The 23,311-nt window shown below is 44.8% G+C and overlaps 1 protein-coding gene across 1 annotated transcript in view; it reads right to left on the bottom strand.

Moving 5' to 3' along the window:
• The window catches only part of LOC118363170 (nck-associated protein 5-like), a 173,191-nt gene that overhangs the window by 51,724 nt on the left and 98,156 nt on the right, over positions 1 to 23,311 (bottom strand). Inside the window, 1 exon segment of the mRNA XM_052488619.1 lies at positions 3,241 to 3,331. Within this exon segment, the coding sequence (XP_052344579.1) occupies positions 3,241 to 3,331 (91 nt within the window).

Raw genomic sequence — 23,311 nt, 5'->3', positions numbered from 1 at the left:
ATATTGAGACATATGAAAACCATAGCTTGGCCTGTTGTTAAATCTAATATGCTGTATTTACAACAAACACAATTTTCCTTACAATTTCATACAAAAACCCTACAAGTGGGGATTTATGATGGATTTCTTGCATCCAAAACAAAGTGATATGCCGATAATGTGAAACGCTTACTGGACGAAACTGTACGCAGTGAATGTGCTTTAAAAAAAAACAACACCGCCTCTGGGGTGATATAGTTGCCATGAATCCTAGATGTAGGTACATTTCAATAGGAGAGATTGGGGCACCTTTAAATACTCAACATGCATGGCTTTAGTCCGATCGAGGAGGTCACCGCCCTTTCATTTGCAACATCCATTTCACAAACCCTCTTATCTCCATCCTATTCCAAATCTGATCAAGGACCAGAGAGGGATGAAACTACAATTGAGCTGGGAGTCAGATGTCGTGTAAACCTCAACGCATGTCTATAGCCAGCCAATGAGCTTTGCAATGCAAGTAAATGGACCTTTAAAAAAAAAAAAAAAAAAAAAAAATCTCACCAAAGCCTTCTGTTGTTATCGCCTGATGTACACCTGTTCACCTCTGTTAAATTTTCATTCAATCCTTCTCCCCCCTTGACAGTTAATTGTCAAGTCTGATGATAGGCTTTTCACGGACGCAGACAGCCATGGCTGGAGACATTGATAGATGAGGTTGAGTCCTTGCTAGCGCCGCCATATACAAATGCATTCCAAATCAAGTCGTCCCTCCCGAACATGAATTGGAAATGCTGTCCTTGGCAACAACTAGCATTACATTTTGCTTTGAACTTTAAAGGACTATTCCAATCGGTTCTCAATCTTGACTTTGTTTGATTATTTTGTTTTGCAGGCACTTTGAAACCAGGGTTGTATTCATTTGTAAAAAAGTTAAGCATTTCTTATTTTACAAGTTCAGGTCGCCCCTCCCTGTTTGAGTAAGTTTTCTTCCGTTTGGTGCATAATGAATATGACCCATATCTCTCCCCCAGTAATGGCACCATTAATCGAGAGCTTGCTCTTATTACCACAGCCCTGTTATGTCTGATTGCTTGCTGGTTACAGTAGGTACAGTCATCTCGGCAACCTAACATATGTGTCTCTCCACATGTGTATGTTTTCTGCATCCGTTCACATAAGCTTGAGCAAAATCGATCCCCCACACTGACACACATCAGAGCGAAGTCAATCCCCTCCACTGGCACATGTTGACAGATCCTAATTCCATGTTTAATAATCCACTCAGGTTGATTAATTCTTGGGCTGCTGTTCTTCTGTATAATACCCATCATTTGAATAATCACAGGGTATCTGGCTGGGTGGAAATATGGTCCACCGCTGAGAGAGACTCTAAACCGCAAAAGGCACCCTGTTCCTGTTATGCCTAGTGCTAAATACTTTATGAGCCCTGGTCAACGCTTGTGCTCTGCATAAGGAATAGGAGATTCAGCCATAGAGTTATACTCCCTACGTTCACCCACAAGAAATCTAGCTAATGCGCGATTTAGGCTAATTGAAATGTATACTGCCATACCTCCATTTCCCGTTTATGATGCAAATTTTGTATCTTTTTACATTTTATTTCACCTTTACGAATATGAAGCCAGCCAACGAGAGTAAACAGGTTGCCGCGGTGAGTAGTATATAGGTCTTTGGTGACAAAACGGATGGCACTGTGATAGACTACATCCAGTTTGCTTGTTGTTTGCAGTTGGAGGCTATTTTGCAAATGACATCGCCGAAGTCAAGGATCGGTAGGATAGTCAATTTTGCAAGGGTATGTTTGGCAGTATGAGTGAAGGATGTTTTGTTGTGAAATATGAAGCTGATTCTATATTTAATTTTGGATTGGAGATGTTTAATGTGAGTCTGGAAGGAGAGTTTACAGTCTAACCAGACACCTAGGTATTTGTAGTTGTCCACATATTCTAAGTCAGAACCGTCCAGAGTAGTGATGCTAAACGGGCGGGCAGGTGCGGGCAGTTAGTTTTACTTGCATTTAAGAGCAGTTGGAGGACACGGAAAGAGTGTTGTATGGCATTAAAGCTTGTCTGGAAGTTTGTTAAGACAGTGTCCAAAGAAGGGCCAGAAGTATACAGAATGGTGTCGTCTGCGTAGAGGTGGATCAGAGAAGAATCACCAGCAGCAAGAGCGACATCATTGATATATGCAGAGAAAAGTGTCGGCCCAAGAATTAAACCCTGTGGCACCCCCATAGAGACTGCCAGAAGTCCGGACAACAGGCCCTCTGATCTGAGAAGTAGTTTATGAACCAAGTTGAGGTAGTCATTTGAGAAACCAAGGCTGTTGAGTATGCCAATAAGAATGTAGTGGTTGATAGATTCGAAAGCCTTGGCCAGGTCGATGAAGACGGCTGCATAGTATTGTCTTTTATCGATGGTGGTTATGATATCATTTAGGACTTTGCGGGTGGCTGAGGTGCACCCCATGACCAGCTCGGAAACCAGGTTGCATAGCGGAGAATGTACGGTGGGATTCGAAATGGTCGGTGATCTGTTTGTTAACTTGGCTTACGAAGACTTTAGAAAGGAAGGGTAGGATAGATATAGGTCTGTAACAATTTGGGTCTAGAGTGTCTCCCCTTTTGAAGAGGGGGATGACCGCGGCAGCTTTCCCATCTTTAGGGATCTCAGACGATATGAAAGAGAGGTTGAACAGGCTAGTTGCAAACAATTATGGTGGATAATTTTAGAAAGAGTTGGTCCAGATTGTCTAACCCATCTGATTTGTAGGGATCCAGATTTTGCAGCTCTTTCAGAACATCAGCTATCTGGATTTGGGTGAAGGAGAAATGGGGAGGCTTGGGCAAGTTGCTGTAGGAGGTGCAGAGCTGTTGACCGGGGTAGGGGTAGCCAGGTGGAAAGCATGGCCAGCAGTAGAAAAATGCTCATTGTAGATTATCGTAGATTTTTTTCTTTCAAAAACAAGGACATTGCTAGGTGACCCCAAACTTTTGTAGGTTGGTAAAGATACAATTATATTGATAAAAGCCACAATCTATCTCCAATATTAAAGCTGATCTACCCCCCCCCCCCCCCCACACACACACACCCACACACTCCTAATTGATGATGAATAACAACAACTTATTCTAATGCATGGCCTGTGTTACCAAACAAAGCATTCCTCCTACACAAGCCTCCACGGTTTGGCTTTATAAAGAGCATTTTGGAGAAGTGCTGAGCAGTGCGGTGTTACCTTGTAGGCCTTCATGATGTCCACAGTGTCCACGGCTGTCTGCTCCAGCACCCCCTGGTTCTGCAGCAGCGTCCGCACTGTCTCTTCCATCCTGCACATTCACACACACACACACACACACACACACACACACACACACACACACACACACACACACACACACACAAACAGAGACGGAAGAAGAAGGGGGAGATTGGTTTAGAGCCAGCAACACAAGAGCGGACGGTGGGTTTTGGATCGTACCCCAGTCCCTTCCCACCACAGTATGTGGTACACCACACGATGTGGTGCTGAATGGGTACATATGGTGCTGGGGAGGTTCAGAAGTGCATCCACTGAGGCAGAGTATTGCCTGCCTGCCTCTGCCTCAGTGACTCTATGGGACTTGTGATTACTGTTGTGCCTCGATTTTTGTGCCAAATAATGATTTCTCTCAATGCAAACCAGAGACTTTTACCCCACAGCCTATATCAATATTCTACACCTCACCCCTGATTCCCATATGAATTACTACAATGGTATTACCTTTTGCTCTACATTCTCCCCAGGCCTATTCCAGTTTTTTTTTTAAAACACATCCAGTGAGAGTTGGATCTTTAGGGAGATTGTCTAGGATAGGGCTCCCTCCATTGACCCGGCTGAAAATAGGCCTACAAGTCAGAGTACAAAGAGATGGAGCGATGAAACCACAGTGACATTTCAGGAGAGGAATACCATTGTGGAGCAGGGAGAGAAGGCCAGACTTTGATAAAACGAAGGCGAATTCCAAATCATCACACGGACAAAGCCAGGGACACAGCCAGGGACCTAGCCAGGGACCTACTGTAGCCAGGTACATGACCATGGGATGGACAGATGGGTGTGTCACAAGAGCACTATCTTAGGAACGGAATTCAACATGTCATGGGCAAAGAGACAGCAAAAGTACAGATAACATCACGTTATCTTGACAGCATTGGGGAAACCGACTTGTGTCTCACTGAATTCCCTGTCAGTGTCAGTCACCTTTAAGTGGTGACACTTCTGATCATCCCTTCAACAGTTGACGGTTGACACTGTTAATTGTTCAGGCTTTAACACACTCTGGAGAAGACAACTCAGCCATGTTTGTTTTGTTTTGTTGTTTTGTTCTTTTGCCTGTCTTCCCGTCGCGGTTTTCACAGTTGAACTGTTGTACGACGGCAAAGCCGCGGCTTCAGCGTAGGCAGGGCTGTGCTCTGCCATCGTAGTAGCCATGCAATCTGGCAGGCTGAGTTGAAAGCCAGAGAAAAGCCGGCTATAATCAGGCCTAGCTAGCTGACTGACTGAGAGGCTGAGTGAGTAGTCAGGTCTATGGCAAATTGTTGTAGCTCTCCTAGGACACTGTCCTTAATCACTGTGGTCAGGGATAAGGGGTGTGGGACTGGGACATTGTAGTCAGGCCAGGTCAAGGACTTTATGACTGAATGACATACTAAATCAGATTAGTATGGTATTGGAAGTAACCAACACGGGGTAACGGACTCATTCAGAGTTGATTGACTTAACTTTAGTTGGGAAGCTAATATGGCTGAGCTGAAACACAGTGGGATTCAGTCATCCTCTGCACAAACCTACTGGTGTGTCTACAGTATGACCAGGGTCATGAGTTTTTACTGGTCAGATCACGTCGTAAGGAATAACTCCTGGCCCTTACTTTGATTCACTAGATGAATAGGAGAGCAAAGGCATTAGGTATTATGAAAGGTTATAAAAAATAAATAAAAATCCTGCTTCATCAAAACAACTTGATTTCATTTCACATTTCATTCCCTCAAAATCTTTTCTTCACAAAAAAACAAAAATATTCAAATCAGATTCTCCACATTCTCCGCCACATTACCAGACAGACAGAACGTCACTGTGTAGAGAGGTAGTGGTCTGACCCCGGTGACCTCTACATGGCTAAGTGACAGGATGATGGGGGCCTTTGATGTTCCTCTCCTCTGGCTGGCCTGTGTTGTAGATGAGGACTAGGGGCTCTAGGCCGGAGGTCTGGTGGCTGCGGCTAGCCAGCACCTGAAAGGGTCTCTTTGTGTATTTTTAATAGGGGCTGATTCAGGGCAGATCACGAGAGCACATGGTGTGCCTCAAAAGTCCCAACAAGCAATGCTGGACACGCCCAGGCCCATTCTGAATCTACAACCTGGCCAGGAGAGATGGACAGAGCAATTCTCCTGCAGCAAACACGCTCGTACACACGCGCACACACAAGGCTTCCAGTGCTGATTTGAAGGGAATGACTTCAACATGCGTTGGATTCCCCAGACTGTTTGGTCACAGGGTCCTGTATGTGCACCAATATAAGCAGAGAGAGAGAGAGAGAGAGAGAGAGAGAGAGAGCAGAGGGGGATAAAGGGACCATGGATATGGATGGAAGCCACTGCAGAGAGGTGACAAAGTCTGACTTCATAGTACATGCTGAGCTACAAGGTGCCTGACACCATACCGTGACGGTCAGGACTAGTTGTAAATGCTCTGCTGAACAGCTTATTCTAATAGTTAACCAATAGCTACCCGGAACATCTGCACACGGTATCTTTTGACACATCACATACGCTGCTGCAACTGTTTATTATTTGTCACTTTATTCCTACTTGTATATGTACAGTACATATCTACCTCAATTACGTCGTACCCCTGCACATCGAGTCAGTACTGGTACCCTGTGAAAATAGCCATGTTGTCTTTACTCGTGTATTTACTCCTCGTATTATTTTTCTAGTATTTCTCTTTTTTTCTCTCTACATTGTTGGGAAGGGCCCGTAGGTAAGCATTTCACTGTTAGTATCCACCTGTTGTTTACAAAGCACGTGACAAATCCAATTAGATTCGATTTAATGCCATGGCGTGGTTATGCCATGACAATTCATAAAGCTATGACAAGTCGTAACGCTATGACAAGTCGTAACGCTATGACAAGTCGTAACGCTATGACAAGATGTAATGCAGCGTTGGCATTCAAAAGCGACATATGAGAGGAAGCCAAACAAATCTTTATCGGGTTTCTTTTCAGCTACTAGCCTACAATTTACATATGACACATCTCATCCCTCAGCACCATACATGAAGATACACATACCTGAAGATAACATTTAGTTCTATTGTCTCTGTCGTCCTCTTGAAAGGCGGGTTCAAGTTTAGCTCCCATTAATTCTAACCACATTTCTCCCTCCGATTCATCTGGGGGAGCATCACAAATAGGACTGTCTTGGACAATTACCCCTGATAATCACATTTTGATGGTGTACTGATTAGGAATTATAGTGTTTTCTGAAGCTATTTAGTAGTTTAATTTGCGAGGACAGGGGAGGGAGATCTACGAGGTTGTTTTGAGCGCATAATGCTTTTTAATTAAAAAAAAATATGGTTTATATGTAATCAAATAGAGTGAGAACGGTTTAAAAGATCCTGGGTGTTTATTTCATTTATCTCTAATAATAAAGTTGGATTAAGATCCTAACTGTAATCCATCGACAATTTCAAAACATCCTCAAGTGGCACATGCGCTGTTTAATATAGGCCAGAGTCTATGATCTTTAACTCCCCAACAACTTCAGCCATTGCATTTGTCTATGATATTAAATGTAATAACATTGCCATTTAAAATCTGTTGTGAATTTCCTATTTTTGTGTGAAACACTTCGATCTCTACGCTATCAACTCTACTTGATGTCAACCCAACCCATTAGAGCTGATAACAATCAAAGTGGAAAAAATGCTTGTGAAAGATAGCTTTGATTCTACACACAAAAAAAATAACATAAATCTGTTTCCGAACAGATTTTACATAATGTGGTTACAATCTCAGTGGTTGTACGTGACCTTCTATTGAGGACCTCGCTGGAGAAGAGGGAGGAAGGGAAGGATGGAGGGATGGATTAAAGAAAGCAAAGCCTGACTCGTTTGACCCCCAGACTGCAACAGCTGAATTTCAAACACGTCGGCAACAGCCAGGAAGTACAATTAAGTCTCCAATCAATCTCCAGCCCCAGGTATCAGGCACACCCGCACACACACACACACACACACACACACACACACACACACACACACACACACACACACACACACACACACACACACACACACACACACACACACACACACACACACACACAATCCAATGGGGTCCTTCTGTAGCTCAGTTGGTAGAGCATGGCGCTTGTAACGCCAGGGTAGTGGGTTCGATCCCCGGGACCACCCATACGTAGAATGTATGCACACATGACTGTAAGTCGCTTTGGATAAAAGCGTCTGCTAAATGGCATATATATATAAAGGAAGCCAGATGTCTGAATGAGCTGAATGAGGTGTGTTTGACAAGTCATCAGAACATGCAAACCATTGATGGACCAAACTGGCCTGTTAGAGGTAGAACACCCTGTGTGGTGGTCTCCCCTGCTTCCTGTGTCTCACATTACTCATGTCTCAGCTGCTTTCAGATGGCCCAAACATTGACACACAGATTTGCAGCTTCCTGCCATTAAAGCCATGAAAACGTTCACCGCCGTCCAGACTTCAAATGGGACGCCATTTTTATCACCTGTCAATAAAAACTATCAAGCGCTATTCCGGGTGTAGAACGGATACTAGTGAAATTAAATTAGTTCTCAGAGGTACCTCTAACAATGCTTCATGCACAACCAAGGATTTAGCAAAAGAACGACACACACACACATCTTTAAAACGCTCACACTGATCAGATTGCCTCAACTTACCCCATGTTGCTGAATTTGGGTCCGTTGGGGTTCTTACAAACATCCCTTCTCCTAAACAATGCCACAAACACCGTGCACACTTCCCTAAGCTCCATGGGGACAAGCAGACGGACCAGCCAGCCTGCACTCAGAGAGAGCACTGCTCTCAGCACTCAGTGTCACCGGATGACCCAGACACAGAGCAAAATGTGGGTCCCCTAAAATAGGCCAGTCAACAATCATACAAGCCTGAGTGCTTTTCCCATCGAACAGACACTGCCAGCATGTTTGGATGGTCGTCCGTTAGCTCGTCGCTGGCTTGGAATCATGAACCACACACAACCCGCAGGCCAGTCTCAACCAGTCTCGCTTTCTATGAGGTGGCCTGCCTTGTGGTGGGGTCATTATCCAATCCCTATGCTGTCCCAGTCAGGATCATGGTCTGGTAAGGGAAGTCCAAAGGGAGGGAGAAGTAAAGGGGGAGGGAAACCCTTTCCCATATGTCCCATGTTAAGCCTGAGCCAGAGGAGGACAGCCCCTGCTGTGTCGAAGCTAGGCTAGGCTACGACCAGGGATCAGGTCTGTGGCCACAGGGGGGAAGCCAGGATAGGGATCACTCAGCCTGGGATGAGTGTGAGGGATGGATGGGTGGAGGGGTGGATGGATGGATGGATGGATGGATGGATGGATGGATGGATGGACAGCAGACATGTGGAGCTTTATTAGCTGCCAGGGATTAGGGAGGCTGAGTTGAAACCAGCACTTTCTATTGCTATGTAAGTGACTGCTGTGTCGTCATGTCAATACTGTGCACAAGCAATAATCCCACAAATTGACAGACGGGCAGACAGACAAAGACAAACAGACATATTTCTCAGGACACATATTACCATGAGAGAAAGAGTGAGACCGTGAGCGGGTTGGATTGTTCTATCTGGCTACTGCAGCCTCCGGGCTCATTGGGAAAAGCCATGGTCCAAACTCTCACTCCATCAACACGGTATTAGGAGCTGAGCTCTCCCAAACCCCCCATTAACCAGGTTTGACAAAGGAAGAATTTGAAAAGTCTTGAGCCCCCCTCTCCCACAAAAAAAAAAGAGTAGGGAACAATCATCAGGTTGTGGCTGGATTGGGGTCACGAGGGGTCACCATGACTTGATGGATAAATATTATTATCGCCTTATCTTCACCTGGCAGCAGCTCCTGGAAAACTCGCCCAAACTATCCGACTCAGCATTGCGAAGTTCCATTTTTCCGGTTGAACACTCTTTTTCTCATTTCCACTAAATCTCCTCAACCTCTATAAATGCATGTACTTGCCCGGCAGGCCGATAGATTAAGCTAAGCTACTTCTTTATCCTCTTTCAAACTTTTGTTTTGTGTTTTTTCGACCAGAATGGGTCATTGTAGTGGGGACTCTCCTGGCCTCTACCCTCTCCTCCTACCTTAGAAGGCACTGGGAGACCTGGACCCCTAATAAAGCCCTCAGGACAAATGCTGTTGGCGTCTCTGCACTCGTTCTCTAAACCAAGCGATACACATCCAGTTTTGTTTAAAGCGGAAAACGGGGGGGGCACCGTTCCCCTTTAGCACAGGGGAAGCATTACAAATGCCTTAAACCCTAGGACCACTGGCTCTTTGAAGTCACCTTTGACCCCTGACAATGAGACATGCATGACGGGGAGGCAGGGGGACATCAAAGGGACGAGTGAGACAGTCAGAGGCCAGGCAGGCCAAGGCAGTCATGTCACTGTTTTACAGCCTCCTATTCTACTGAGAGAGATAACGACAACCTCCAGGATGCTTCCACCATTTTCATTTCATTTGAGTGAAGTACCGTGTCACATAGGGTACAATTCTCACAAACATGTGACCAAAAAGTCACTGCACGGACATACGGATAAGACTTGAGTTAATTCTTCCACCTCTTTTCCCTCCTTTAGTTGAGGTTGGTGTTCAAGCAAATCCATTATGTTTTTCCACGTGTATATCTCTGGCCATAGGAAGCAGTTAGCAGTGAGCTGGGAGCATAGGAAGCAGTTAGCAGTAAGCTGTTAGCAGTGAGCTAGCAGTGAGCCAAGGGGCTCCCAGCAGAGGCCTCTAGCCCTCTGAGGCTCCCAGGGGATCTGCGGTAGGGTTATGTGCATGTGTGTGTGTGTGACTGCATATTTGCGTGTGAAGGGTAGCATGTGCGGCCCACATGCAGCACAGAATATCACTGACGGGCCCCAGAGGAGACACTTAGGGAGGATGACAGGATGAATCGTATTACTCCACAGCACAGCTGTCACGTCCTGACCTTAGTTCCTCTTTTATGTCTATTTTAGTTTGGTCAGGGCGTGAGTTGGGCTGGGCATTCTATGTGTTGTTGTATGTTTTTGTATTTCTGTGTTTGGCCTGGTATGGTTCTCAATCAGAGGCAGCTGTTTATCGTTGTCTCTGATTGAGAACCATACTTAGGCAGCCTGTTTTCCCACTATGATTTGTGGGTAGTTGTTTTCTGTCTTTGTATGTAGTTTACCAGACGGAAATGTTTCGGTTGTTCTTTTAGTTTTTTTGGTGTTTTTAGTGTTCAGTACTATTGATTAAAATGACGAACACTTACCACGCTGCATATTGGTCCGATCCTTCCTACTCCTCCTAAGAAGAGGAGGAAAACCGTTACAACAGCCAGGAGCACAGCAGTCCCACAACTGCCCCCCCAATGTTTTTATTGATCAGCATTCGGGATAATGTATTCGGGATAAGGTTTTTGAAAAGGATCCAAAATGAACAGAACAAGGCGGAAGCGTCCATTAACACAATAGCAACGGCTATAGAGGAGAAAGAAACCTCACTGGCTCAACCCTCGAAATAAATGACTTTAGTAGTGGCTATTAAGGCACAAGTGTCTCTATGCATTGACCATGCGTATCAGTATCAGTCTACGTGCCTGATCATGTGATGGACAGGTGTTCATATTACGCCATAGACAGCGCCCGCCCACCCGCCTGCCTGCCTGCCGCCACCAGATCCATACAACTTCCATAAGGTCACTGCATATTCCATGTCACTGTGCCACGGGCAGTCTGCTGGTCTGCATCCTATCCAGCGGCAGCCCTTTGAACAGTGGCAAGACAGGAAAGCCTTGATCATGTGTGAACCAACGGATGCCCTACTTTCACACAGGCTTGTAATCTGACCTCGTTTAGTACGCCTGTAAAATATCATCATAACCAACATGGTTAATCCGTAGCGGAAGTGAATTAGTGTGTGTGTGTGTGTGTGTGTGTGTGTGTGTGTGTGTGTGTGTGTGTGTGTGTGTGTGTGTGTGTGTGTGTGTGTGTGTGTGTGTGTGTGTGTGTGTGTGTGTGTGTGTGTGTGTGTGTGTGTGTGTGTGTGTGTGTGTGTGCACGCGTGTCAGTGACTTAAGAGTGCAGATTAAAGTAGAGTGTGTGTATCAGGTCTTGGTTACAGACATAGATTACACAGTGCTAATAAGTATATTTTTGATCAGTGATCTCCCCTCCCACTAACGACTCTGTCACCACTATACAGTAATGATAGACAGACTGTTTCATCTGAATAACCTCTCCAAGTTGATCAGCCTCTGAAATTAAATAACATTTCAAAACTTCCCCTAATCCCCCTAAATAAACTCAATCATTCCAATTCCCTGACTACATTGGAACTCCTGTAACTCGGTTAATTGCGGCACAAGGGAGGGTGGGGACAGAGAAATATAACATCATAAACAAACAAACCCTCTAATAATGTGGGTGGTTTAAATATAGAACTGACACTTATTATCAGTCTAACCGTCTCCAATCCATCGCTAATGTGTCTGACGGCTGTGAGTGGAACAGCAACATCTGACGGCTGTGAATGGAACAGCAACGTCTGATGGCTGTGAATGGAACAGCAAAGTCTGATGGCTGTGAATGGAACAGCAAAGTCTGATGGCTGTGAATGGAACAGCAAAGTCTGATGGCTGTGAATGGAACAGCAAAGTCTGACGGCTGTGAATGGAACAGCAAAGTCTGACGGCTGTGAATGGAACAGCAACGTCAGATGGCTGTGAATGGAACAGCAAAGTCTGATGGCTGTGAATGGAACAGCAACGTCAGATGGCTGTGAATGGAACAGCAAAGTCTGATGGCTGTGAATGGAACAGCAAAGTCTGATGGCTGTGAATGGAACAGCAAAGTCTGATGGCTGTGAATGGAACAGCAAAGTCTGACGGCTGTGAATGGAACAGCAACGTCAGATGGCTGTGAATGGAACAGCAAAGTCTGATGGCTGTGAATGGAACAGCAACGTCAGATGGCTGTGAATGGAACAGCAAAGTCTGATGGCTGTGAATGGAACAGCAAAGTCTGATGGCTGTGAATGGAACAGCAACGTCAGATGGCTGTGAATGGAACAGCAAAGTCTGATGGCTGTGAGTGGAACAGCAAAGTCTGATGGCTGTGAGTGGAACAGCAAAGTCTGATGGCTGTGAGTGGAACAGCAAAGTCTGATGGCTGTGAGTGGAACAGCAAAGTCTGATGGCTGTGAATGGAACAGCAACGTCTGATGGCTGTGAGTGGAACAGCAAAGTCTGACGGCTGTGAGTGGAATTGCAAAGTCTGACGGCTGTGAGTGGAACAGCAACGTCTGATGGCTGTGAGTGGAACAGCAACGTCTGATGGCTGTGAGTGGAACAGCAACGTCTGACGGCTGTGAGTGGAACAGCAACGTCTGATGGCTGTGAGTGGAACAGCAACGTCTGATGGCTGTGAGTGGAACAGCAACGTCTGACGGCTGTGAGTGGAACAGCAACGTCTGATGGCTGTGAGTGGAACAGCAACGTCTGACGGCTGTGAGTGGAATTGCAAAGTCTGACGGCTGTGAGTGGAACAGCAACGTCTGATGGCTGTGAGTGGAACAGCAAAGTCTGACGGCTGTGAGTGGAACAGCAACGTCTGATGGCTGTGAGTGGAACAGCAAAGTCTGACGGCTGTGAGTGGAACAGCAACATCGGATGGCTGTGAGTGGAATTGCATAGTCTGACGGCTGTGAGTGGAACAGCAACGTCTGATGGCTGTGAGTGGAACAGCAACGTCTGACGGCTGTGAGTGGAATTGCAAAGTCTGACGGCTGTGAGTGGAACAGCAAAGTATGATGGCTGTGAGTGGAACAGCAAAGTCTGACGGCTGTGAATGGAACAGCAACGTCTGATGGCTGTGAGTGGAACAGCAAAGTCTGACGGCTGTGAGTGGAACAGCAAAGTATGATGGCTGTGAATGGAACAGCAAAGTATGATGGCTGTGAGTGGAACAGCAAAGTCTGACGGCTGTGAGTGGAATTGCAAAGTCTGATGGCTGTGAGTGGAACAGCAAAGTCTGACGGCTGTGAGTGGAATTGCAAAGTCTGATGGCTGTGAGTGGAACAGCAAAGTCTGACGGCTGTGAGTGGAATTGCAAAGTCTGATGGCTGTGAGTGGAACAGCAAAGTCTGACGGCTGTGAGTGGAATTGCAAAGTCTGATGGCTGTGATTGGAACAGCAAAGTCTGACGGCTGTGAGTGGAACAGCAAAGTCTGACGGCTGTGAGTGGAACAGCAACGTCTGATGGCTGTGAGTGGAACAGCAAAGTCTGACGGCTATGAGTGGAATTGCAAAGTCTGATGGCTGTGAGTGGAATTGCAAAGTCTGACGGCTGTGAGTGGAACAGCAAAGTATGATGGCTGTGAATGGAACAGCAAAGTCTGATGGCTGTGAGTGGAACAGCAAAGTCTGATGGCTGTGAGTGGAACAGCAAAGTCTGATGGCTGAGTGGAACAGCAAAGTCTGATGGCTGTGAGTGGAACAGCAAAGTCTGACGGCTGTGAATGGAACAGCAACGTCTGACGACTCTGAGTGGAACAGCAAAGTCTGATGGCTGTGAGTGGAACAGCAAAGTATGATGGCTGTGAATGGAACAGCAAAGTATGATGGCTGTGAGTGGAACAGCAAAGTATGATGGCTGTGAGTGGAACAGCAAAGTATGATGGCTGTGAATGGAACAGCAAAGTATGATGGCTGTGAGTGGAACAGCAAAGTATGATGGCTGTGAATGGAACAGCAAAGTATGATGGCTGTGAGTGGAACAGCAAAGTATGATGGCTGTGAGTGGAACAGCAAAGTATGATGGCTGTGAATGGAACAGCAAAGTATGATGGCTGTGAGTGGAACAGCAAAGTATGATGGCTGTGAGTGGAACAGCAAAGTCAGACGATTCCGAGTGGAACAGCAAAGTCTGATGGCTGTGAGTGTATGATGGCTGTGAATGGAACAGCAAAGTATGATGGCTGTGAGTGGAACAGCAAAGTATGATGGCTGTGAGTGGAACAGCAAAGTCTGATGGCTGAGTGGAACAGCAAAGTCTGACGGCTGTGAGTGGAACAGCAAAGTATGATGGCTGTGAATGGAACAAGTCTGATGGCTGTGAATGGAACAGCAAAGTATGATGGCTGTGAGTGGAACAGCAAAGTATGATGGCTGTGAGTGGAACAGCAAAGTATGATGGCTGTGAATGGAACAGCAAAGTATGATGGCTGTGAGTGGAACAGCAAAGTATGATGGCTGTGAGTGGAACAGCAAAGTATGATGGCTGAGTGGAACAGCAAAGTCTGACGACTCTGAGTGGAACAGCAAAGTCTGATGGCTGTGAATGGAACAGCAAAGTATGATGGCTGTGAGTGGAACAGCAAAGTATGATGGCTGTGAGTGGAACAGCAAAGTCTGATGGCTGAGTGGAACAGCAAAGTCTGATGGCTGTGAGTGAACAGCAAAGTATGATGGCTGTGAGTGGAACAGCAAAGTATGATGGCTGTGAGTGGAACAGCAAAGTCTGATGGCTGTGAGTGGAACAGCAAAGTATGATGGCTGTGAATGGAACAGCAAAGTATGATGGCTGTGAGTGGAACAGCAAAGTATGATGGCTGTGAGTGGAACAGCAAAGTCTGATGGCTGAGTGGAACAGCAAAGTCTGATGGCTGTGAGTGAACAGCAAAGTCTGATGGCTGTGAATGGAAAAGCAAAGTAGCTTCAAAGAATATCAAATGAGACATTTTTTTCCTCAAGACACCACCAGATGTGCGGGGTGTGGACCAGCGCCACAAATCAACTCCGCAGCTGCTCAGACCGAGGGGCCCTGTTTGAAATGCTTCAAATGAAACACTTTGGGGCTGGTATTGGGTGTTTGATTAGCCTAAAAGGGCATTGATCTCTGAACATGAGTGCACACAGACGCAATCACCGAGCTCACTGGGAATCAGGGGAATGTGTGTGTTAGCTAGCTAGCTGTGGCCGGGTGATAACTCGCCAGTACAACTGTGGCCCAGGAACGCGCTAACACACTAACGAGGTAAGCACATGACCATGGTCTGTATTGTTTGTATAGCCTGACCCTGTGGTCTCTCTCCTCTCCTCCCTTCCCCTCTCAGACCGTGGTAATAGTGGGGGCCAGCTTCAGCAGTCTGAAACCAAGCATGATTCTCCAAACAACACGTCTGGACTTGAATGTCCATCCACTCATTTCTGCCTGTTTGCATCATCCTACCCCCCCCATCAGTAGCGTGCAGACAGAAAACTCCACAGAGTTGTAAATCTAGACCAAGAGTCATCACCTGCTGTTTTTATTAATACTCACAAGCCTGTAGTCCATATGTCTCCCATATCCTGACAAGGAACACAACTTGTGGAGGCAAAACTGATTGAAAGTCAAGAAGGAGAGCATAGGTCAGTATCTTGGAGTTAGGCATTTGATTAGCCAGCATATTATCGCAGGTGGCCATGACCTTATACACAACACATAGGCTTTAGTATGCAGGTTTAAGAGTTCTCCAGCATGCTACCGAGTATTCCAGAGTACAGTAGACAAGTGTTGAAGACAAATAGAGACAGTGAGAAGCAGAACGAGCCTGGATCTTTCATTACCTGAAAACTGCTTCCCTCATCTTCAGGCCAAACCCTAAGTGGAAACTTTGGATGGGGGGCCCCAGTGGCCCCCGGGTCCCCCGGTCTCTGCCTGTCCACAGGACATCCCGTCTGACTGTAGGGAGGAGGGAGGGGTGGAGGAGGGCTAGACAGCTGAGGGTGATGTGACTCAGGCTCTCCTTAAAATCCAGTCCAGTCTGGTCAACTTCTAGTGAAGTCCATACAGCCACTTTCTTTCACCTCCATCTTCCGCAACTTGCCTATGTAACTCTGCTCCTGTCCTACTAACTGGTCAAACTTCAGCCCTCGAGAAGTTGAGAGGGCTCCTGTTAGTTGGTCTCCCGTTGTCCTCTGTCCTCTTTCTACAGTGTCTGGCCAATGTGTGTGTGTAAATAGCCTACAGGGTGGGCTGTGTGGGCTCTAAGTCTTCTAATCCCTGAGTTTTAATGACGACCAATCTGGAAGCTAGCTCCCTGAGGGCTGACCCAAGTCAGGGGCCGACCATGTGACCTTCCTGCTGGGGTCTCCTCCCCTTTAATGCTCAGCTGGATAGGGTATGGGGGAGGGTGTGTGTGTGTGTGTGTTGGTGGGGTTCGAGTGTGTGAGTGACCAGTCCCTTAAGGAATGCAGACCTGCTGATCTAAGGACAGACATGAACACAAAGGAAAACACAAAACTGGGAACAGAGACTATGACGTCTTTTTGTGTACAACATGGAGAAGAAAGCCAGACGACCAACTACTGAACGATTGTTTTGATCAGGTTCCTGCCCTTACATTCACCTCCCAAAAAGAAAGCACCGAGGAAGCAAACACACATCCCCGCTGGGGCTAGTAAGAAGCTGCGCTTCCCTGGGGTTCGTCTGGCTTCACTCTTAGGCATTCTCTGATGTGTGTGTTTTTTCTATTCCCTGATCAGAGAGAAGGAAGGAGGGAGACAGCGAGGTGCTACAGATCTAATAAGGAGCTCATTAACATAACTCTCTCATATCATCACAGAACACCTTGGTCTTCCAAAACAGAAGATTGGAAAGCAACCTGGTCTCAGAGCATTCCGTATTATTCTGTAGGTAAATCTGGGACACGCCATTTAGTATGATATGTTACGTTTCATATGGTATGTATTAATTTGTGGATGTCCATCACCCATTTTGTATGATATGTTACGAATAACTATTCATATTTTATATTTACAAATTTGCTAAACAAATGATATATTACGTATTCTAACTAGGTGGCTAATGTTAGATAGGTTAGGGGTTAGGGTTAAGGTTAGGGGAGGGGTTAGCTAACATGCAAAGTAGCTGCAAAGTAGTTGAAAAGTTGGAAATTAGATAAAATGCTAAAGATGTCCATGATTAGATTCGCACTCGAAACTTTAGGTTTTAATAGACATTCACATTTGGGTTGCTAGACATTGCATTATACGCCTGTCCATCCACCTTGACTAACCAACCTACTTTAGTTTTTGTCTTAAGTAACCATACCAAACATAACATATCATACTAATTTGAGCATCCCAAATTTACATTTACTATGTTACGTCTAGTCTATGAGACCAGGCTGTGGAAAGGCAAAACTAAAACAGACTCTAATAACTTCACAAAAATGGTGTCATGTTATGTTAAAGGAAGTTCGACTGAAGAAATATAGTTGTTACATATAGACAGCCCTTTAAGACAGGCCCATAAAGGCTCATAACATTGTTATAAAGCATTATTCCTGCAGGCTATGAAGGTTTTACCAAAATATTGATATGTGTTTGTAGTACTTTATCTTTATACTATTTGGAGTGGTCCTTTATTTATTGTTATTTTTTTATATATTTTTTTAACCTTTATTTTACTAGGCAAGTCAGTTAAGAACAAATTCTTATTTCCACTAGGAACAGTGGGTTAACTGCCTGTTCAGGGGCAGAACGACAGATTTGTACCATGTCAGCTCGGGGATTCGAACTTGCAACCTTTCGGTTACTCGTCCAACGCTCTAACCACTAGGCTACCCTGCCGCCCCATGATAAGATGTTTATAAGATGTTTCATGACTGAAAGTTAGAGGTTCTATTCTAACCTTATTTCAATGCACTATCATCATTCAATGTGACTTCATTAAAGATACTCAAATACATTTTTGCCAGTCTATTTAAGACCATTTTCACATAATGCCCTCTTTAAAAGAACCGATCTCAGTCCTCTTTAAAGTGAACTCTGGGGTTAAAAAAAATGCTAAAAAATTGCAAAAAGGCCCTTGCCTTTGAATGAGAACTCAACTCTTTTGCCAATTCACTTCACCTATTTTGTGGCCCGAGGCCTCTTTGACTTCACATTGTTATGTTTAGAAAGGAACTCATATTTTTTCCCAACATTCACCTAATGCATTCTGGGTTTTAACAAAGTGCTGGAGAAGCCATTCCATCCGAACATGTTATCAGCCAGCTAGATATACCTACTCACATTTTGGAAGCTAATAGACTGCATTTATTTAAAATATGAGGCGTAATAATAATGATCAGAAGATAATATTTACATGAATATACACTGCTCAAAAAAATAAAGGGAACACTTAAACAACACAATGTAACTCCAAGTCAATTACACTTCTGTGAAATCAAACTGTCCACTTAGGAAGCAACACTGATTGACAATACATTTCACATGCTGTTGTGCAAATGGAATAGACAACAGGTGGAAATTATAGGCAATTGGCAAGACACCCCCAATAAAGGAGTGGTTCTGCACGTGATAACCACAGACCATTTCTCATTTCCTATGCTTCCTGGCTGATGTTTTGGTCACTTTTTTTTTCAATTTAAAGTTTTCTTGTTTTTCAATCAACCAACAAAACACATTCACAGATGTGACAGGCTTAAAAATAATAATAATAATAATAATAGTACATTTGAAAAAAATAAAATAAAATAAAAACTTATTTTTCTTAATCTATTTATTTTCCTTGGTGCATATACAGTGCCTTGCGAAAGTATTCGGCCCCTTGAACTTTGCGACCTTTTGCCACATTTCAGGCTTCAAACATAAAGATATAAAACTGTATTTTTTTGTGAAGAATCAACAACAAGTGGGACATAATCATGAAGTGGAACGACATTTATTGGATATTTCAAACTTTTTTAACAAATCAAAAACTGAAAAATTGGGCGTGCAAAATTATTCAGCCCCCTTAAGTTAATACTTTGTAGCGCCACCTTTTGCTGCGATTACAGCTGTAAGTCGCTTGGGGTATGTCTCTATCAGTTTTGCACATCGAGAGACTGACATTTTTTCTTACAGTCCCTCCACGCTAGTAGGGTGCTGTAAATCACAAAGGTTTTGGCTATGTTGCCCACTTCACTAAAGTTATTAATGAATATAATTGAGCTTAAGGGCAATGAACCACAGGATTGGGCTTCTATCTGAATCCACGTTGACTCTTGTCTGTTTGTTATCCATGTTAGCATGTTGCGGATTTGGGCAGACCAGTAGTACAATTGAAGGGAGGGAAGGGCAAGACCACCCTTAGATTCAGGTTTCGATAGAGTGGAAAACTTGATCCTATGTTTTTTATTGCCCCATATAAATATGGTGATGCTTTGGTTAGTTGTTTTGAAGAAGGAAACTGGGTGATAGCATGGGAGCATCTGAAATAAGTAGTTCAATCTAGGGAGGACGTTCACACGGATTACATTAATTCTTCCTACTAAGCTAATTGGGAGGGAGATCCAGGTTTGGAGATCGTTCTTGATTCGATCCAGGAGTGGAAGATAATTTTCCTTAAAAAGGCTATTCAGATCTGTTGTTATGAAGATCCCGAGGTATTGAAACCCCTGTGTTTTCCATTGGAGAGGACATAGTGTCTTCATAGAGCTGGTGAGTGTAATATTGAGAGGGCAGACAGTGGATTTGTTCAAATTGATCTTATAACCTGAAAACTTGCCATACTGAGCAATTGTGTCTAAAATGAGAGGGAGGGATTTCTCAGGGTTGGATATGTTGAGCAAGACATCATCTGCGTAAAGCGAAATCTTGTGCTGCAGGCCGCCTGCAGAAACACCCATACTACTTGGATTGCTCCTTATCAGCTCTGCCCCCAACAAGTAGAGCAACGGGGACAGCGAGCACCCTTGTCTTGTGCCCCGTTCCAGAGGGAATCTGTCATTGGTTCAGTCCATTGGTAGTCACCATGGCATTTGGATGAGAGTATAGTGATTTGATCCATTTAATAAAATTTGGGCCCATATTGAACTTTTCTAAGACTGAAAACAGAAAGCTCCACTCCATCCTGTCAAACGCCTTTTCGGCATCCAGTGAAGCCAGCAGGACAGGGGTCTTCTGTGCGTTTACTTGATCAATAATATCAAAAAGACGGCGAATGTTATCAGAAGAGTATCTGTCTCTAATAAATCCGGTTTGGTCCGCTTTTATTATTTTGGGAAGAAGAGTGTTTAGTCTTTTGGCGAGCAACTGCTCCTTTTTTAATTGGTAAGCAAAGCAATCTACTGGGCCTATTGCTATACTCATGGTATTTCTGTTTAGTAAAGAAAACTTTTTTTTATCTCCCGAGTGTAGTCCAAATTCAGTTTGGCTTTGGCTGCTTTAAGATGACTCCAGGTGGTACTGTCTAGGGATTGTTTATGTATTTTTTCATAGCATTCCAGCTCCCTCTCAAGATCTAGCCTGTGTGCTTCCATTGCTTTTTTCTTAGATGAAGCATATGCAATTAGATGACCTCTTAGTGTGGCTTTAGCAGCGTCCCACATTGTGGCCAGAGAAACAGGAGAATCTTTATTGTCTTGTGTGTAGTTGTCTATCCATGTAGTTACCAATGTATAGAACACATCGTTTGATAGCATGGAGGTGTTGAATTTCCAGCTCTTTGACCTCGGGATGTTTTTGCAGAGGTCAAAGCGGAGGTGGACAAAGGCGTGATCTGAAAGTGCTATGGGTCCGATTGTACAAGTGGCTGAATTTATGAAACTCTTTGGGATATAAATGTAATCTATACGGGAGTAGGTGTTATGGACATTAGAGTAGTATGTATAGTCCATAGATGAGCTATTAGTCTCTCTCCAGATATCTATCAGTCCCATCTCTTTAGTAAGAGAGTTCAACATCTTTGCAGATCTAGGATTTGTGGTGGGGACTTGAGATGATTTGTCGAGGGTTGGGTTAAGGGTACAATTCAAATCTCCAGCCACCCCGCCAAAGGAGACACAATGCTCATTGAATAGGGTTATAATTTTTGACATGAAGGCAGGAGTATCTGTGTTAGGGGCGTATATGTTTAATATAGTAATTGGTTGACCATATAGTGACCCAAAATAAATCTCCCCTCCGGATCAGATATGTTTTTGTCAATTATGAATGGAACATTTTTATGGATAAGTATGGCTGTGCCTCTACTGTTTGATTTGAAAGATGAGAAATACACCTGTCCCACCCAAGCTCTGCGGAGTTTGGCATGTTCAGCATCACAGAGGTGTGTCCCTTGTAATAGCGCGATGTCTGCTTTTTCCTTTTTTAGAGCACATAGTATCTTTTTTCGTTTTATTGCATGCCCTAGACCATGGCAGTTCCATGTCAATAGATTTAAGGTACTAGTCATCGTCATCGAGCAGTAATCGAACTTTAGTGCAAGTCATCGCTGGGTAAAAGTGGATAGTAGTTACAGCTGCGTTCACATAAAAGGAAAATAAATGGTGTACATAAAATAATAATCTCTGAACACCCCAGCCGAGTTCCCAAACAACTCGACACATCCCGTTGGATCTATTACCACCCTGCTCAGTCTCAATTCTGTGTTCCGAATAAAACAAAAGCCAGGAACAGTTAGCAACGCACAACGTCTCCCTCTCCCCACCAAAGAAATGCCTCATCCTCTCCACCCCGCATTGAGTAAATGACACAGTTGCCCTCGTCCAGACCACAGTAAAAGAGGGGAGAAAAATAAAATCAATAGCCCAGCCTACACATACCTCCCCCAAGGAACATAGGGAACCCCAAGTAATAATAGCAACAAAAAGACAGGGAAATAAAAGTAGGCTGAAGCATTAGTAGGCCTAGGTTAGGCTATACAGCCCATCCCTCTCAGTTAAAGGAAAATAAATATAAATTGGACGGCTATAATGACATTTAGGGGGTGGGTCTCTGGATATCGGCTATATGTCGTCTTACCTCCTTTAGTAATGGCATTAATCGCATTTAGTCATTGGTCTGTTTCTCATTGGCCAGGATTGTCTTTCAAAAAACATTTTGCCTCTTCGGGAGTTTTGAAGTGTCGCAAGGCTCCTTGGTGAAGAATCCTGAGCTCGTTTGGGTATTTGAATCCCCTGAAGATGCCTCGGTCAATGGAGTATTTCTTCACTTCGTCAAATTCTCGGGGCTTTCGGCGTATTCCAGCGGACAGGTCCTGGTGTAAAGCGAGTTTGGCGTTTCCCACTGTGATGGTGTTGTTTTTCGCCGCCTGTAGGACTCGTTCCTTGTCGGTGAATCTCAGGAAACCTATGGTGATTGGGAGCGGTGGTTGTCTGGCTGCTGGTGGGGGCCTCAGTGCTCGGTGAGCTCTCTCGAGTTCTATGGGCCTGTCGGTGGACATGTGGAGCCACTTGGGAAGTTTGTTTTGTAGGTAGTGGATCAGTGGCATGTTTCCCTCTTATTTTTCGCCCAGATTGAATAGAACACAATTATTCCTTCGCCCCCTGTTTTCCAGGTCCTCTGTTTTCTCTTCCAGATGCTCGATTTTCTTTTTAGCATATGCTATTGTTTCCATGGCATCTGTAAATAAGTTTTCCATGGATAGGATCTGCCCCTCTGCCTTGTCCAGCGTTTATGGTTCTTGTTGTTGATGTCAGGCAAAGCGTTTTCCAGGATTGTCACCTTGCCCCTTATCGCACTGAGCTGAGAGTTAATGGCATCTAATTTAGTGTTTAGTTCTGTACGTTGGGATCTCAACTCAGAAAGGATGTCTTCGACAGAGTGCGAGGTTGGCATTCGTTGTGCCTCGGGGGGGAGCGGGTTCTCTTGCTCCTTCTTCTTCTTCTTCTTGGAGGCTTTTTCCGTCGCTAATACTCGAGTCCGGGTGAAAATGTCACCTGTAGTGTCGCCTTTTGTAGCCGCCATGACTTTTTCTCACTAAAGCTAAATGAGTTTGAACTTGGAGTGGAGGTAAGATTAGGAATTGGAAAGAATGCTGGCGGTGCTTTCACTCTAGTGGTAGCATGAGACGGAGTCTACAACCCACACAAGTGGGTCAGGTAGTGCAGCTCATCCAGGAAGGCACATCAATGCGAGCTGTGGCAAGAAGGTTTGCTGTGTCTGTCAGCGTAGTGTCCAGAGCATGGAGGCGCTACCAGGAGACAGACCAGTACATCAGGAGATGTGGAGGAGGCCGTAGGAGGGCAACAACCCAGCAGCAGGACCGCTA

The sequence above is a fragment of the Oncorhynchus keta genome, chromosome 30 (assembly GCF_023373465.1).
Source record: "Oncorhynchus keta strain PuntledgeMale-10-30-2019 chromosome 30, Oket_V2, whole genome shotgun sequence".
Lineage (NCBI taxonomy): Eukaryota > Metazoa > Chordata > Actinopteri > Salmoniformes > Salmonidae > Oncorhynchus > Oncorhynchus keta.
The sequence above is the reverse complement of the archived record's forward strand: the minus strand, read 5'-3'. Positions and strand labels throughout refer to the sequence as shown.